This window comes from Mobula hypostoma, chromosome 23 (assembly GCF_963921235.1).
Source record: "Mobula hypostoma chromosome 23, sMobHyp1.1, whole genome shotgun sequence".
Lineage (NCBI taxonomy): Eukaryota > Metazoa > Chordata > Chondrichthyes > Myliobatiformes > Myliobatidae > Mobula > Mobula hypostoma.
The window spans coordinates 11,352,245-11,369,995 of record NC_086119.1 but is presented as its reverse complement, the minus strand read 5'-3'; the positions used below and the strand labels follow the sequence as shown (position 1 = coordinate 11,369,995).

Below are 17,751 nucleotides of genomic sequence, written 5' to 3'. Positions count from 1 at the left end.
TTGGTTCAAGAGCCTGAAGGTGAGGGGTAGTAACTATTCCTGCACCTGGGAGTGTGAGTCCTGAGGCCCCTGTACCTTCCTCCTGACGGCAGCTGCGAGAAGAGAGCATGGCCTGGGTGGTGAGTGTCCCGGATGATGGATGATGCTTTACTGCGACGGCGTTGCGTGTAGATGTGCCCAGTGGTGGGAGGGCTTTACCTGTGATGGACTGGGCTTTACAGGACTAGTAAAGAAATACAATAGAATTTATGAAAAACTATACATAAACAAAGACTGACAAATAACCAATGTGCAAAAGACCGACTGTGCCAATAAATTAAAAATAATATTGAGAATATGAATTGTAAAGTCTCAAAAGTGAGTCTGCAAGTTGTAGAATGAGTTCAGAATTGTGGTGAGTGAAGTTTGGTTCATGCGCCTGATGACTGAAGGGTAATAACTGTTCCTGAACCTGGTGGTGTGGGACTTAAGGCTCCTGTATCTCCTGCCCGATGGTAGTAGCGATGGTGGGGTTCCTTGATGATGGATGATGCTTTCTTGTGGCAACATTTCATTTCAATATGCTTAACTATTGGGGGGACTTTGCCTGTAATAGACTGGACTGTATCCTCCACTTTCTGTACCATTTTCTGTTCCTGGGCATTGTTGTTTCCATAACAGTGAGAAGAATGAGACAAGTACATGATTACTATCATGTTAATTCTCAAACACCAGCCACAACTTCCCATATTACCCTTAAACTGACACTTTTTCTTTCTTTTAAATACTGTTTTAAAGGTTACCCAAACTTTGTTGCAACGTACGGTCGTGGATACCCAGGATTCACACCAGGCTACAGCTACCAGTTCCCAGGTATGTTGACCCTCAATTCTATGTCCCATCGCCCACCCTTTCTCCGCTCCCCCTGCTCCCTCCACTACCCCTTCAGTTGTCGGATTTCTGTGACATTCCTGCTGCTACCGGTCATTCGGTCTGTTCCGTATGGAAGTTCGTCCCTCGGTTCCAGGTGAGGTTCTCTGCATAGGAAGAAGCTGCGTCAATGTGGATAATTTTGCTCCAATATCTCATGTGGCATTTAGTTTGGTTAATTCTTCCTTTACGGTCTCCCAATGCCAAACTTTTTTCCGGACCAAGACAGCAGTGGAGATATCCTTTTCCTGTCCTTATTCCCATTCCCCAGCCTCTCTCTCTGTTGGCCTCTGCAGTCCTGATCCACCAGCACTGTTACAGCCCTCCTGCAGATCTTCCTGTCTTAGAAGTCCTAAGTGCTAATGGTACTTCCTTCAAGTTCCACTTTATTGTAATTCACCATACATACGTATGCAGCTAAACGAAACATTGCTCCTTTGAGGCCGAAGTGTTAAGCATAGTACATACAGTTAGGATCCGGCACATACAGTCACAAAATCATATTAACACCAGTCCCTGAGAGTGGCTTGGCCTGAAGCTTAACATAAAGTGTGAGGTGCATATTTATGTTAGACAGTATAATGTTACTGGCACAATTATAATAGAACAAGCAGTCGTATAAAATGTGAAACAGCAGCAATAAAAGGTGAATAGTGACTAGTGCAGGGTGAGAGTGTGTCTGTTAGTTGGCGTGTGGGGGTTAGCAGGGCATTCAGGCAGGGTGTGCATGTGTGCTGGGTGGCACCCTATCTGAATTGTCACAGTACTGAGCAGTATTTATTGACAACACTGTGTCAGAGATGGAGTTATTACAGGATTAGGATTTACAAAGAAACTTGCTATTGAACAGCAAAGAAAGTCAGTTTACTTGGAAAACAGGCTCTGTTTAAAGAGCAGAAAAGACACCACAGCAACTCTCCCAGGTAAATGCAGGGTACCACCTCCAAAAAAAAAAGCAGTGAGTCGAGGATAATCACACAAATTGTGTGCATAAATAACGACCCCACTCACCCATGGCAGAGCGCCACCAACCATTGGGAATTACCCAAGCGTCTGCTGCCTGCCAAGGCACAGAGTGTCTAGAGCACGTGGAATTCATTTGTAAGGCGCAGCGTTGACGAGGCAGGTTTAGATTGAATGTCACTGACTGTGAAGGGGTGGTGGAGCTGCTCAAGTTAAGTTCTAGGTGGGACGGACATCACAGAGCAGGTAAAGAGGCGCATCCAGGTGTCAGAAGAACCTTTTGTGTGCCCTGATGCATAATCATGAGGATAATTTATGTTGGAGTTGTATAAGATGTTGATGAGGCCAAATTTAGAATACTATGTGTAGTCCAGTCACCAACCTACAGGAAAGATATCAATAAGCTTGAAAGAGTGCAGAGAAACTTCACACAGATATTGTCAATGCCTGCGTTACAGTGATAGGTTGAATAGTTTAGTACATTATTGACTGGAGCGCAGGCGAATTGGGGGGGTCTCACCGAGGTTTACACATTTCTGAGGGGTATAGGTAGACTGAATAAATGCAGGCCTTTCCCCCCCTCAGGTTGGGTGTGACGAGAACTAGAGGTCATTGGTTGGGGTGACAGATGAAATATTTAAGGGGAATCTGAGCAGAGGCTTCTTCACTCAGAGCATGGTGTGAATGGGGAATGAACCACAAGCAAACGTGGTAGAAGTTGGTTGAATTGTAACATTTAAGAGAAGTTTGAATGATTGCATGGGTGAGAAGGGTATGGAGAACTATGACCAGGGTGTGGGTAGATGGGACTAAGGAGCACAGACCAGAGGAGCCAAAAGGCTTGTTTCTGCGCTGTAGTGCTCTATAATTCTCAAATTCTCTCCTCTTGAGGGTAGTTTCAGTGAGGAAAAACACGATCGTTAGACTACCTGTAGTTAGGAGAAGCCGGACCCTGTGGATGGTCAACATGGGCTGAGGGGCTTGTTTCTGTTCCATTCACTCATTCCCCATTCACCTCCATTGTGTGAAAATTCTAATGGAATGAAGTGTTTCCATCCATTAACATCGACCACGATTCCTGTTGGAAAGTGTTAGCATTTGTATTACACACTCACTGTCCAATTGCACACTGCTCCCCAATATCTGTTCCTTCAAAATTCCAGGTAAATTTATAATCAAAGTACATGCAGTCCTGTGCAAAGGTCTTTTTTTTTCGTGTGTCATACTCTGCCAGAGCCTCAGCGACCACTTTTTCAAGTGGTTGTCTTGGAGGAAAGATCCTGTGAGTGGTCCCCTACGTCCTTCTCACAGCGCAGTCTTTTTCTTTACGAGGCCAAGTTGCGAGCTCGACACTCAACCTGGCACGGATGGAAAGCGTGCCCGGGAGTCCAGCACTGATGTCACTGTGCCACCAGCCGGTGTAATGGTCTTAGGCACGTATATACAGCTAGGGCACCTAAGACTCTTGCACAGTACTGTATTTGTCAACATGCAGTGGAGAGTGAGTTTGTAAATCTGGCAGGGGCAAAGGATGTTGGGAATGCTGAGGGTGAAACACCATGGGAGGGGTGTTGGACAGGTAGCAGAGAAGGAGTGTCAGGGTGGGGGCGGGAGGTGGTGCGGGTGCAGACACACCCAGACCTGAGACACCTAGGCAAGGTCATTTGATTCCAAGCAATTGATTTGTTGATCATTACACAATGTCTCTGGTGCTTTCTGCTCTCCCTCTTCTCCCTTCCTCTTTTCCCAAGTATGATTCCCCTCTCCCTGCCTTCTTCCCACTCTTCAGTCCACGGTAGAGACCCAGATCAGAATCAGGCTTAAAATCACTCACATATGTCATGAAATTTTGCAGCAGCAGTACAGTGCAATACACAGAATTACTATAGTACTGTGCAAAAGTCTTAGGCTCCGTAGCTCTGTATGTGTCTGCGTCTTTTGCATAGTACTGCATACGTCATCATATACTAGAGTGAGATGCATTTTCTTCTGGGCATTCACAGTAAATACAAAGAAACACAATGCAATCAGTGAAAAACCGCACACAACAAAGACAGATAAGCAACCAGTGTGCAAAAGACAGCAAACTGTAAAAATACAAAAACAGAAAAAAATAAAATTAATAATATCAAGAATATGAGTTGCATAGTCCTTGAAAGTGAGTCCATAGGTTGTTGGATCTGCGTTGGGGTGAGTGAAGTTATCCTCTCTGGATCAGGAGCCTGATGGTTGAGGGGTAATAACTGTCCTGAACCTGGTGCCTATACATCACCAAAGTACAACCATTCTAATCACACTGTGCTTGTTTTCTACTACAGAGTTAGTTTGAAGCAGCTGATTAAACAACTGGGTAGTTTACATTTATTAATATCTTACAGACATGCTGAGGTAGCCAGAATATTTCTTGCTAACAGACCAGTTTATTAGGGTTCAGCAGTGCAAAAGGGGTGGTTTATTTTGTAATAAGTGTCCTGCCCAATTTAATCATGGTTGTGGAGGCCAAACCATTGGGTATATTTAAAGCAGAGGTTGTTAGGTTCTTGAGAGGTTGTTAGGTTCTTGATTAATCAAAGTGTCAAAAGTTTACGGGGAGAAGGCAGGAGAATGGGGTTGAGGCACATAGTATATCAGCCATGATGGAGTGGCAAAGCAGACTCGATGGGCTGAATGGCCTGATTCGGCATCTACGTTTTATGGTCTTGATCGATCCACCCTAATAGAATGGTCAAGGGGGAGGGGCCTCAATCCACGAGTCATTTTCTGATAAGTATATATTGATACATGTTTTAGAGAATGATTCTCTTATTCCCTGGTAAAATGGGATTTAGAGAGTTTGGATGTTAACTTCACAAATATATTAGTGAAAAAAGTACAATGGAAGTTAGAGTCAGCTGGTTACTATCGAGGTTAAGATTCTTAGATCAGTGATAATGTCAAAAAGGATGACTATTTAGGTGAGCAATGATGTTATTAAGGTATCCAATCTGCTCATTGATTGGATTGGTAATAAATTTACTTGATAATCAATCATCTCAATGTCAATAACACTTTTATGATATCTAATCAGTACAGTCATAAGGTCACTCAAAATGTCTAGCGAGGTAACTAATGAGGTTATTAAGATATCCAATCAGCTCAGATTGGATCCATGATGATCCACAATAAATCCACTTGATGTCAATGGCACACGTATTATCCAATCAGCTCTGATTGGATCCATGATGATCTACAATAATCCACTTGATGTCAATGGCACACATATTATCCTATCTGCACAGTGAAGAGGTTACCCAACTGATTCAGTCAGCATTTTGATTTTATGCCCTGAGTGACATCAAATACGCCAGTTATGATGTGTCTCAGAATAACCGATCGGCTTGGTGATGGTGTATGGCACCCTGTTGGCTCTCTGTCGTGAGGATGAATTTGTTCTTGGGTGATATAGGTCTTTCACAGCTAATGGTAGGGCTCTGGGGAGTGTTGTAGAGCAGATGGACCTTGGTGTTAAAGGATATGGTTCCCTGAAAGTGGAGTCACATGTGACAGGGTGGTAAAGAAGGCTTTTGCTACACTGTCCTTCATCAGTCAGGACACTGAGTGTAAAAGTTGAGAGATCATGGTGTGGTTGTACAGGAGGCTGGCGAAGTCATACTATGTTCAGTTTTGATCACTCTGCTGTAAAGGTCTGATGTTATTAAACTGGAGAAGTGCAGAAAGGATTTACAAGGATATTGCAGGACTTGAGGGACTGAGCTCTTGGGAGAGGGTGGAGAGGCCTAGGATTTGATTCCTTGGAGTGTAGGAGATTGAAAGATGATCTTCAGCGATGTATGAAATTATGAGGGGCATAGATGGGGTAAACGCACAGAATCTTTTTTCCCCATATTAGGGAATCCAGAACGAGAGGGCATTAGTGTAAGCTGGAAGGGAAAAACTTTTAACAGGAACTCAGACATGCTACCTCTCCCGGATATTAATAGTGGCTCCCTGATGCCCGCAAATTATATACAATATCACGGAAATCAATTTTTTTTTGAGGGCAAGCGAGAGAAAAGCAAGAGAGAGCGCGAGAGCGACCACGAGAGAGAGAGAGAGAGAGCGCGCCATTGCAGAGTGTTCCAAAAAAAAATAAAACGTACGTCACCCCAGACTACACTAAAGTGTACCCCTGCCTAATATGGGTCAAAATAATGAAAGTGTTGCTCGCTGCACTGTTTGCAACAGTGACTTTTCTATTGCCCATGGTGGGTTAAGACTGTAAAAGACATGTTGAGGTGAGTTTAACAGGTGTCATTCGTTCATTAGCATAGCTAACGTTATTTAAACTAGCTGGCTAGCTGCTAAGGAGCTACTCTATTGAAGACATCCCACCTCTCCCAGAAGTTCCGGGAGTCTCCCGCAAATTGATGGTGCTACCTCTCTGAAATGAGTTTTTGCAGGGTGGGATGTCTGGGAACTTGAGGGGCAACTATTTTATGCAAAAGGTGGTATACAGGTGGAATGAATTGCCAGAGGAAGTGGTTGAGGCAGATATACTAATAACTTTTCAAAGTCAGTTGGATTGGTACATGGATAAGAAAGGTTTAAATAGCTTTTGGCTAACGTGGGAATAGTTTAGGCTGAAGGGCCTAGTTTGGTTCTGAATGAGTAGCCACTGAATTCTACTTTACTGAAGTAACTGAGCTGAATCCCAGAGGAAGGATACAAGTGTACTATTTTAATGTGCTTGTACCTCATATGACCAGGAAACATTCCTACCCCTCTGACTATTCTACAGTCACTTCTAGGCCAAGTTGACTGAGGTAGGGCTTTTCTCTTTGGAGCAGAGGAGAGATGAGAGTTGACTGGATAGAGGATAAGAGGCAGACTTCTTTCTAGGGCAGAATGGCTAATACCGGGGGCATAACTTTAATGTATTTGGAGAGTACAGGGAGGACGTCACATATAGGGTTTCTACACTGAGAGTGGTGGGTGTCTGGCTTCCCCACTACTGGTGATAGAGGCAGATACATTCAGAAATCACGACCTAGAAATTTGAGGTGTGTTGTAAGACCTGTGCTCACCGAATTTATGTAGGGGGTGGCAGGTTAGCACTGTGGATAATGTAACACTATCACACTTCAATTCCCGCCACAGTCTGTAAGATGTTTGTACGTTCTCCCTGTGAAAATGTTTCCTCCCAGTGCTCTGGTTTCCTCCCACATTCCAAAGATTTACAGGTTGGGATTATCAAGTTGTGGGCATGTCGTGTTAGCACCAGAAGCTTGGTGATGCATGTAGGCTGCCCCCTGCACAATCCTCAGTCTGTTTTGGTCATTGATGCAGATGCATATGGAACTAATGACCATACTTTCAGAGTTGGTGGTTGCCTGTTTAAGGGACGTAGGAGGAGGAATTCCTTATCTAAGGGTTGTGAATCTTCACAATTCTACCCTAGAGAGCCATGGTGGCTGCCATTGAACATTTTCAAAGCTGGGGGAGATTACTGGACCACAGAGGGGGTTGACCGTTAAGAGAAACAGACAGGAAAGGGGAATCAAAGCCAGTGCATTATTTTGTTTGGCAGATAGGAGGGACTAGAAGGATTCAGCTTGATCATATTTCCTATGAAAATGCGATGACAAATCCGGGAATGATCCACTCTTGGGGCCAGAGCTTCCCTTCTTTGCCAACCCAAACCTCAGCATTTGCGCATGGACATAGAACTTGCTCAACTCTGGTTCTTGGGACTCAGCTGAGTCTTATTCAGACAAAATTGGGACGGCACAATAGCTTAATGCTATTCCAGCGCTAGCGACCCAGGTTCAATTCCCTCTGCTGCCTGTGAGCAGTTTGTACATTCTTCACATGACCACGTGGGTTTCCTCTGGGTGCTCTGGCTTCGCGGTAACTACAAAGGAACACAATAGAATCGTTGAAAACCACACCAACAAAGATGGACAAATAACCAACGTGCAAAAGATGACAACTGTGTAAATGCAAAAAGCAAAAAAAAACCAAAAATATTAACAAACAATGAAGCAATAAAGATCGAGATCATGAGTTGAAGAGTCCTTGAAAGTGAGTCCAAAGATTGTAGGATCTTTCTTTTCAAGTCTTTTTATTAATTTTCAAAATTATAAACATAACAATAATATTGGTAAACAGAGAATGGGATTACATTATTAATAGCTAACATTTGCAAATATAAAATTGCTGATAATACAAGTATATTAGATCACCCCAACTCCAAGTATAATTGAACATAGTAAAATATAAATGGAAAAAAACCTTAAAAAAAACCCCAAACTAGAAAAGAAAACAAACACACTAAATTGAACAATGCAAAACTAAACTAAACAAAACTAAAACAAAGTCGGGCTAACATATTACATTGGATACAATCATTGATGTCGTTAACTCCACTCCTTTATCCGTATATCTTTAGTTTTAAAATAAAGGATTCGAGAAAGGTCAAACTACATCATATGAAAATGTTGAATAAATGGCCTCCAAGTTCCTTCAAATTTAACCAAAGGATCAGAGGGGCCACTTCTGATTTTCTCCAAATTTAAGCAAGATATAGTTTGAGAAAAACAAAGATTGTAGGATCGGTGTTGGGGTGAGTGAGGTTATCCCCACTGGTTCTAGAGCATGAAGGTTGAGGTGTAGTAACTGTTCCTGAACCTGGCTGTGGATCCTGAGGCTCCTGCTCTTCCTTCCTGATGGTAGCCATGAGAAGAGAGCACGTCCTGGATGGTCACTGCGCAGTTTGCTCCGGGTTCTCTGGCTTTTATCCCACATTCCAAAGGTGTGTGGGTTTGTTGGTCACATGGGTGCAATTGGGTGGCACGAGCTTGTTGGGCCAGAAGAGCCTGCTACTGTGCTGTATCTCTAAATAGATAAATCTCTTTCAAGCGACCACTTAAGTGCAATCTGGGTGTGTCGGGCCGGCACTGTGTAATTGTCCCTTCTGCTACTTGCATCCTTCTCTTGTCTCTGTATGCCAAACGGCCCCGGTCCCCTGTAAAGGGAAGCTCTGCTCTTCAAAGCCCTCTCTTGCCTGGGCTGCTGAGCCTTTGCCTTGCTGCAACGACTGTCACAGCCGCACAAAGTAATAAGGGGATAATTCAGGCTTGTGCGACAGTAATGAGCTAACAGAGTTGACCCATCATGCTGTACAAAGCTTGCACAAGGCAGATCATTCTATTTGCCTCTGGTAATAGCCACACGGTGAGGTAATTGTGAAATGTAATTCTGGATTGCACAGGGAGCCTTGTGTCAATATTTGTAATAATCCCTGGCCGCTACGCTCTCTCTGGAGAGTTGAGGGCACTCTTTCTCAGCAACTCTGTGCATTTAATGTGGAGTGAGTCTGCTTCGCTCTTGCACACCTGGCTGCTTTAATACAACACAGTATTTAATCTGGCTCTCTCTCACAATTGCACTCAGTATCATTCCCCAGTGATATCATTGGTATTTCCTGGCAGGGAGTTTTGCAGGTTGAAGAGTTAGCCATCAATGAGCCTTGGTTTCCAATTTTAACATCCACTGAAGAATGGAAGTGCCATTTTCTCTGGGCAGAAATGGCAAATATGAGGGGACATCGCTTTAAGGTGATTGGAGAAAAGTATAGAAGGGGGTGACAGGTTTTTTTTTACACAGTGTTGGGTGCATTGAATGCACTGCCAGGAGCGCTGCTGGAGGCGGATATATTAGGGGCAACATTAGGGGCATTAACAGACTTTTAGACGCATGGATAAAAGAAAACTGGAGGGCTATGTGGAGGGAAGGAATCGATTGATTCTGGAGTAGGTTAAAAGGTCGGTACAATGATGTGGGCCAAAGGCCTGTACAGCGTTAATCTCAATTTTCCAAATTTGAATTCTGTACAAAGGTTACCGATTCCCAGTATTTGTCAAAATTTTGCGTCTTTATGCAAGGTACTCCCATAGTTCCCTCAGTGAAGTCACGTCTTCAAAGACTGGCTGAACAGACAAAAATAGAATTGTGTTCTGCATTAATATTCAGAAAACAAAAAAAAACGGGAAGAGGAAAAACCTAATGAGTTGAAAATTCTGATTACTAAACAACAAATTGGATTGCTGATGTTCCCAGTCACACCCTTGTGACCAATTAACCTACTAATCTGGACGTTGTTGGAATATGGGAGGAAATCGGAGCACCCAGAGGAAATCTGTGCGGTTATGGGGAGAACAGACTCCCCGCAGACAGTAGCTGGAATTAAATACTGGTTGCTGGCGCTGTGGTAGCTTTGCACTACCGTGCCACCCAAAATTTAGCTGTGTCCCCCTTTGTATTTGTATTAGACTCAGGAACACACTCACCAGCACCTGGAAGGAGCAGATCTGTTTAACTGGAAGTAATCATGCATTGCAATGCTTAAAACTTGGCTGTGTGAGAACTATTTGCCTGCCTTAGGTGTGTGTCATTGCAAAAGCACAAACTCTCATATAGCATCACTGTAAGTGGACCAAATGTGTCCATGGTACACAGCATAATTTCTAACCAACCACCATCTCACTCCCCATCCTTTATTGGCTGTTTTTGGTTTCATGCTGATCAAATGAATGAGCATCAATTATATATTGATATATAATATTTAATTATATTATGAATAATCATCCACCACCTGTTTCATTAATGATTTATTTTTTTAAATTATAATTTCTTTGGGTTCTTTTCCTTTTGGGGCGATCACACCATTAATTTCTGTTCTTATTTCACTTTTCAGACTGTTTCCAGATATCACAAGATATTATTTTTATCAACTAATTATTTTTCTGTTGCAAATTAGTGAGGTTTCCAACAGTGTTAATGAGAGTCTGGGTGACTGGCTGTGATTAATTGTTGCCTTTTGCTGTAATTATCACTAATAATAACTGCCTGGGCCCATCACCTCTTTTATATATTTCTATATATACATATATATATTTTTTAATTATTTTTAAAGCACATTCCATCAGCTGTCCACCATTTTGCTTCCTGCATGATTTAGTAGCTTCTAATTTAAAAGCTTGTTTTATTTTTTCCTTTATTGTATAAATGGTTGCTTTCTTGTTCTTCTCTTTATTCCATCAGCTGCGGACAGTGTTGGCTATCTATTTCCATATTGACTGAATGACATTCCCTTCTCACAATCTTTCAGCTTTTTTTTTAAGAGTAAAACTTACTGCTTTTATAGCAGTCCCTAAAGCAATGTGTCATAATCTTTTTGAGGGTGTTCCTCGAAGTCAAGGGTTCCCAACCTTGCTTTATGGTGTTGGTCCATAGCATGAAAAGAGATTGGGAACTCCTGCCTTAAGTTAATGGTTATATTTTGCAGTTCTCCATCTCCCAAAGTGGGCAAGCTCTGCATGGAAATGCTCTTAGATAAGAGGGAACCAGCCTGGGCAAGTACAGGTGTTTGTTTCTCTCTGCAGTAGTGATTGTGATTCATTTGGATCTTAGCATCCTGGATTACTTAATTTGGTTTTTCTTCCTCGGGATGTGGACTTGGACCAAGTTTTGTCCACATCACAGAGACATGTGGGTTAGTAGGTAATTGGCCACTGTACATCGCCCCATAGTTTGTAGGGAAGTGGTAGAATCTGGCGGGGGTGGGGGGGAGACATAAAATGGGATTGGTCCAAATGGGTGTCATTTGGACTGAATGTCCTGTTCTGCTGTTTACTATTTCCTGGAGTTAGAGACTTGCTGAATCAATTGATGAATCAGCCAACATTGTCGTGGTTCTAGTGTTGCATATAGTATTAAGTAAAGATTATAGTTATCCCTCTATACCAGGTGTTCCTAATCTTTTTTATGCCGTGAACCCTACCATTAACCAAGGGGTCTGTAGGCCCCAGGTTGGGAACCCCTCCTCTATACCTTCAAAGGATTTTAATGAATCAAGTGGGTTTTTGTGAGTGCCTAGATAGTTTTGAGGTCACTGTTCCTGATTCAGTTCGGGTTTAATGAATTGAGTTTGAATTTCTCAGTTGCTGTGACGGAATATGAACTTGCTCCTCCCACCCCCACCCCGAATCAAGGTCCGGTTAGCAACTGATGAGCTTTCATACTCCCCCCTCCACCCCCCCACCCCCCAGCTGTGGTCACAGTTCCTGATTCAGTTTACATTTAATGCATTTAATGAATTGTATTTGAATTTCTCAGTTGCTATGACGGAATATGACTTGCTTCCCCACCACGATCAAATTCCAGTAAGCAACTGATGCATTTCCGTACTCTCACTGCTTTCAGAATAGGCTTTTAAATTTAACTGGGCAGGAATTTCAAGCCTGTGCATTATGCAATTTGACTGAACATAGAACATAGAATAGTACAGCACAGTACAGGCCCTTCGGCCCACAATGTTGTGCCGACCCTCAAATCCTGCCTCCCATATAAGCCCCCACCTTAAATTCCTGTGCTGCTAAATAACCAATGGCTTAGGGTCAAGACCAAAGAAAACGGCAGAAAATGCTGAAAGCGGTCAACAGGTTGTGCAGCGTCTGTGGAAAGAAAAACAATCAAGGTTTCAGGTCCACTGTCTTCATTAGAATCTTCCTATTCCAATGAAAGCTGTTTCATCTGAAGTATTTACAGTTTCTGTTTCCACAGATGCTGTTTGACCTGCTGAGTCTTTTCCCCCCATTTCAGATTGCTTTTATTTCCGATTTCCATCATCTGCAGTTTTGTTTTGATTTCCAAAATGAGTAACAGCCCCTGGGGCATGTCAATTGGCCTTTTGGAACACCACCCAGCACGTCTGTCCCTTCAAGAGAGAGGGGGGCAGCAAAATTGGACCCCTTTTAATGAGAGATTATGCCATAATCTTCAGGGACTATTTTTTTAAAGAGTGGGGGTAAATCAACACTACATGAAAGAATTGTGAGAAGTGTGATGTGAGTAAAAGGATTAATTGTACATTTTTAAAAAGTCTCCCTTTTCTTGGCGGACTGAGGCTGTGTTCTATCACTATTAACATTTAAGGTGAAACTATATAAAACAAAATGGTTCCTTTTTGACCCTGTGGACTCCTGTAGCTTGGGGCCAGTAAATGACCAAACATTTTTCCAAACAGTATTTTTTCATAACTAGTGCAATCGAGCAGTAAATAGGACTAAAATCATTCACCTTCTCAGCAAAATCCAGTTGTTTAATTTGGCTAACTTTTTTTTGTCGGGACCACCTGCTTTTGAGCAACTCACTACATGAATCCAGCTCAACAGAGATTGCTGAATGGATTTGGTCATAGTCTTAAAACCTTTAATGAGATCAGTCCACACAAGCCAGTGAAAGGAAAACTTACTTCTTTTTTTCGCTTTTGAAGGTCATTTAATTAAAAGTCATGGAAGCTAAACAAGCTGAAATTATCATGTCAATCTGTTCCTGTTAATTAAACATGCTTGATGTAATTAATTGTGTAGTTTGAAATAGTATTGACGACACTGGGCTTTTTTTTAATGTGTATGTTTTACTTTGTGAAGACACTGGTCTCTTTACTGCCTCATACTCTGTGGCAGTAAAACCCTAAACACTGATTGCTGTTATGTTTAAAACTTTTAATTTTCTGTTAAAGATTGAAATGGTCCCATTCTCATTTATTTGTAAACTTCGTTCATGTGTTCTGTTTTAAATTTCACTTTTTTAAAAAAAACTGGGCGTATTTTTGCTGTACATAGATAGACAAATAAAGATAATATCCTTCAATAAATCTCATGCAGTGTGTGCTGTGTGTGTGCTCCTCTTTTACTGCACTTCTGATTTTTTTTGACCATTTAACAGACAGCAGCCTCTCTCCTAACCCCAATCCCCCCACCCCGCTTCTCCCCACCCATCTATACAATCACCTAGTGCAGAAGTTCCCAACCGGGGGTTTCCCAACCTCTCAGTTAATGGTAGGGGTCCCAGGCATAAAACAGGTTGGGAACCCTGATTTAGTGTCATACTGAGCACAATTGGAATTGCTTTTAATTTAGAACGTAGAGCAGTACAGTACCGTACAGACCCTTCAACCCACAATGTTGTACCGGGTTTTTACCTAGTTTAAAATCAAGCTAATCCTTCCCTCCCTCATAGCCCTCCATTTTCCTATCATCCAGGTGCCTATCTAAAGGTTTCTTAAATACCCCTAATGCATTTGCCTCTACCAACAACCCAGGCAGATTTTCTTCTTTCATCCATGTGCCAATCAAAGTATTTCTTAACTGCCCCTACTGTACCCACAACTACCACCACTCTTGGCAGGGCATTCCGTGCACCCACCAGTTTCTGTGTAAAGGACTGACATCTTCCCCCCCCCCACCTAAATTTGATGATAATTTAAAAAAAATAATCTTCATGAGCTCTAGATGTGACAAATCAAATGAGTATATTCATTGTTATAGTACAGGAAAATAACAGTAGATATTACAAGGCAAGGTCCCCACCAATGTTGGCCACTTCCTTTTAAAATGGGATGCCAGCTATTATTCCCTTTCCTCAAAATAGTGCCATGGAATTGTACGTCAACCTGGGCGAACATTTATGGGATGGCATCTCATGGGAGACAATTCCTCCTGCCGTGTCCCAATCACTCAGTTCCGTTAAACCTAGCCCAACAATGTTGTGCTTTAAGCTTTTGGAGTGTGACCACAATCCAACCGAGAGGTAGAATTAAAGCCCAGCCTGCCACTGGGCACCAGAGCTCCCTTGAACTAGGGAAGGTAGTGGAGGTGTATGGAGGGGGAGGGTCTGAAAAATCACCCTGTGTTCCCAGCCTAGTTACTGCTGGTGATATCTTCACCGCAGCTCAGCTCAGGGAAAAACTGTGGTCAGGTGAGCTTCTTTGGGTGGCTTGCCCCGCACTAACTTCCAGTGTGAGTTCACGCAGGAGGAGTGGTCACTCTAGGCCAGACTGTGTCCCGGGCGTAAGTGAATCTCAACATCAAGGTCAAGATCAGCACAGGATTGATCCTCGTGCAACACATCCTGTGTAATGTTCCTAGTGGAACAAGAATCTTGTAGAGGTGTCCATTCTGGTTAGGGAATCCGAATCCGAAGCAGGTTTAATATCGCCGGCATTTGTCGTGAAACTTGGTGTTTTGCGACAGCGGTACAGTGCAATTCATCAAATGCTATTAATTACAGTAAGAAATATATATATATGTTTAAATTAAATTATAGATTCAGTAAGAAATACAAAAATATTAAAATAAAAATATAATTTTTATTTTATATTAAAAATAAAAATATAAATTAAGTAAGTAGTGCAAAAGGAGAGCAAAAAAAATAGGTAGTGCCCAAGGGTTCAGTATCCATTCAGAAATCTGATGGCGGAGGGGAAGAAGCTGTTCCTAAAACGTTGAGTGTGTGTCTTCAAGCTTTTGTACCTGGGTGCTCATGGTTCTCCCTAACGTGAGTTATAATGTTCCATAGCTCACTCTAATATAGGGAACTATATAAATGAGTAAATGGTATACCTTTGTTTCTGGGCTGTAATGTTAAGCTTGATTATTGATCTGGCCACTGCAGGAAGGGGTCCAGTGGGTGAGGGGTCCAAGGAATCTGGCTGCTGAGAGATTACCTTCCGGTTTCTCAGTGGCATGGATTTTAAAACCAGCAAAGCAATGTCCTTCTTGGCTCGTTGACAGTTCTGTGCCCCAATCGCCCACTGCCCCTACTCTCTTCCCCCCTCCCACCCCACATCTTGACATATTTCAGAGCGCATGTGCTCACCCTGTGTCTCTGAATTCCCCTGCTCTCTCTTTAGAGAAATTATCTGCCTGTTAAATGGTTAAATTTCAGCAAAGAACCAATCAGCTTTACTCTTCACGCTAAATTTGACCCAATTCACGCTTCATTTAAAGTTGAAATTTGAAATTTATTCACTAAACAAACACCCTCATTAAATCTTGCATGAATATCATTTGCATGAAACTGGCATTTGCTTCGTTTGGGTTTGATCAATGCTTGTGCATGTCTGTGTCTGTGTGTCTGTTTTCTCCCTTCACCTACTCATTTCCACCCAACAGTCACACACTTTGCACATCTACAGGTGTCTGCACAGTAGGAACACACATGAGGGCCTTCCGGTTCCTCGTCCCCCAATTCCTCAGCTCTCTGTAGGCTTACTGCACCATTGCTTCATCAACATCTTTGTATGAGAATGCCCGGAGCAGAGGCGACACAGCTCCAAGTGTTTGCAGGGAGTTTGTCAGCGTACTAGTCTCAAGTCTGTCGTAAGTTATTGATTGCACTTACACTCAGTATCTACCTTATTTGGTAGAGGGGGTACCTAATAAAGTGGCCACTGAGTGTATTTTGTACGTTCACAATCTTCTGCTGTTGTCGCCCATAAATTTCAAGGTTCAACATATTGTGGGTTCAATATTTCCAGCATCTTCTGTTAGTGTCTCAGAGGCTGACTGTCCTGTAGTCAACCACCGATCCACAGCTGTAGGACAGAGATGGGCTATTTCCATGCTAGGTGATTATAATGTTAACTGGCACCCATGGGCCTGAGCAAGAGGTCAAATCACACCATAGTAAGCTTCTAGAACTCAGAATAACATAGCACAGGAACTGGCCCTTCGGCCCATCATCTCTATTCCAACCATGATGACACATTAAACCTATCTATCTGCACATATTAGACCTGCATCTACCATTTCCACTGGCAGCTTGTTCCACACTTGTATATCCCTTTGAGATTTTCCCCTTAAACATTTCACCTTTCACCCTAAAGCTAAGATCTCCAGTTCTAATCTCACCTGACCTGAGTGGAAAAAGCCTGCATATTTTGTATATCTCTATAAAATCTCCCCTCACTCACCTGAACTCTGGGGAGTAAAGTATTAACCTACTCAACCCTCCCTGTAATTCAGGGAATGATGTGAAATACGTTGTTTTGCGGCAGAAGTACAGAGCCAGTGTCAGTCAGCCAGGATCACGTAGAATGGTGGGGCAGGTTTGAAGGGCCGAATGGTGTACTGCTCCTTTTGTTCATTTCCGTGGATGCTGCCTGAGCTGCTGAATTCCCCTAGCCTTTTGTCTGTGTTGCTTGGATTTCCAGCGTCTGCAGAAACTCTTGTGTTTACTCCTGCTCCTATCTCCTGGTGTTCTTGTGTGTTTGAATGGCTCAGTTACATGGGAATTCAGTAATGCGGAGAAGGGGTTGTTCTGCTTAGAGAAGATTAAGGAGAGATTTAGTAGAAGTATTCAAAGCTTTCGAAAGTAATATCCAGAGGCATGGACTATTGATCTGGAGACAGGAGTTCAAATCCCATCATGAAATCTAAGGATGTTAAATTAAATCTGTCTGTAATAAAACCAAGCATCAATGATGGTGAAGCTCTGGAAATGTCATTTACAAAACCACCTTGTTCACTGTTGCCCTTCAGTGTTGACCATCTTTCAACACTTTGATCTGTAGGTGACTCCATTCCATTTCTCAACCATCCAGACTCTGCATCACCTCAACTCTGAACTGATTCCGTAACCTATGGACTTTCAAGGACGCTACAACTCGTGTTCCCAGTATTAAGTGTTTGTCTATGTGTTTAGTGTTGTGCAATTTTGTCATCCCTAGAGTGGAGAAACAACACCTTCTATTCCATCTAGGTACCCTCCAACCTGATGGGATGAATATCAATTCCTCCTTCTGGTGAACAAGTCCCCCCCCCCCAACCTTCTTTCATCCCCCACTCTGACTTTTCACTTCCTCTCACTACCTATTACTCCCCCCGGGCCCCTTCCTCATTCACTTTCTCCTATTGGCCACTCTCCTATCAGATTCTGTCTGCTGCAGCCAGCCCTTGATCTGTCCCATCCACTTGGCTTCACCGAGCACCTTCCAGCTTACCTCTTCCCCCTCCTCCCACTTTTCTATTCTGGCACGTCTGCCCTTCCTTCTCG

The 17,751-nt window shown here is 42.7% G+C and overlaps 1 protein-coding gene across 13 annotated transcripts in view; it reads left to right on the top strand.

Moving 5' to 3' along the window:
* Positions 1-17,751, top strand: part of msi2b (musashi RNA-binding protein 2b) — a 650,971-nt gene that overhangs the window by 475,652 nt on the left and 157,568 nt on the right. For 12 of the 13 annotated variants that reach the window (XM_063031626.1, XM_063031623.1, XM_063031621.1 and 9 more), the window contains exon 10: positions 778-852. In XM_063031626.1, coding sequence (XP_062887696.1) covers positions 778-852 — 75 coding nt within the window. Of the gene's footprint in view, positions 1-777; positions 853-10,606; positions 14,897-17,751 lie in introns of those variants that run through there. The other variant, XM_063031627.1, reaches the window with a different exon arrangement.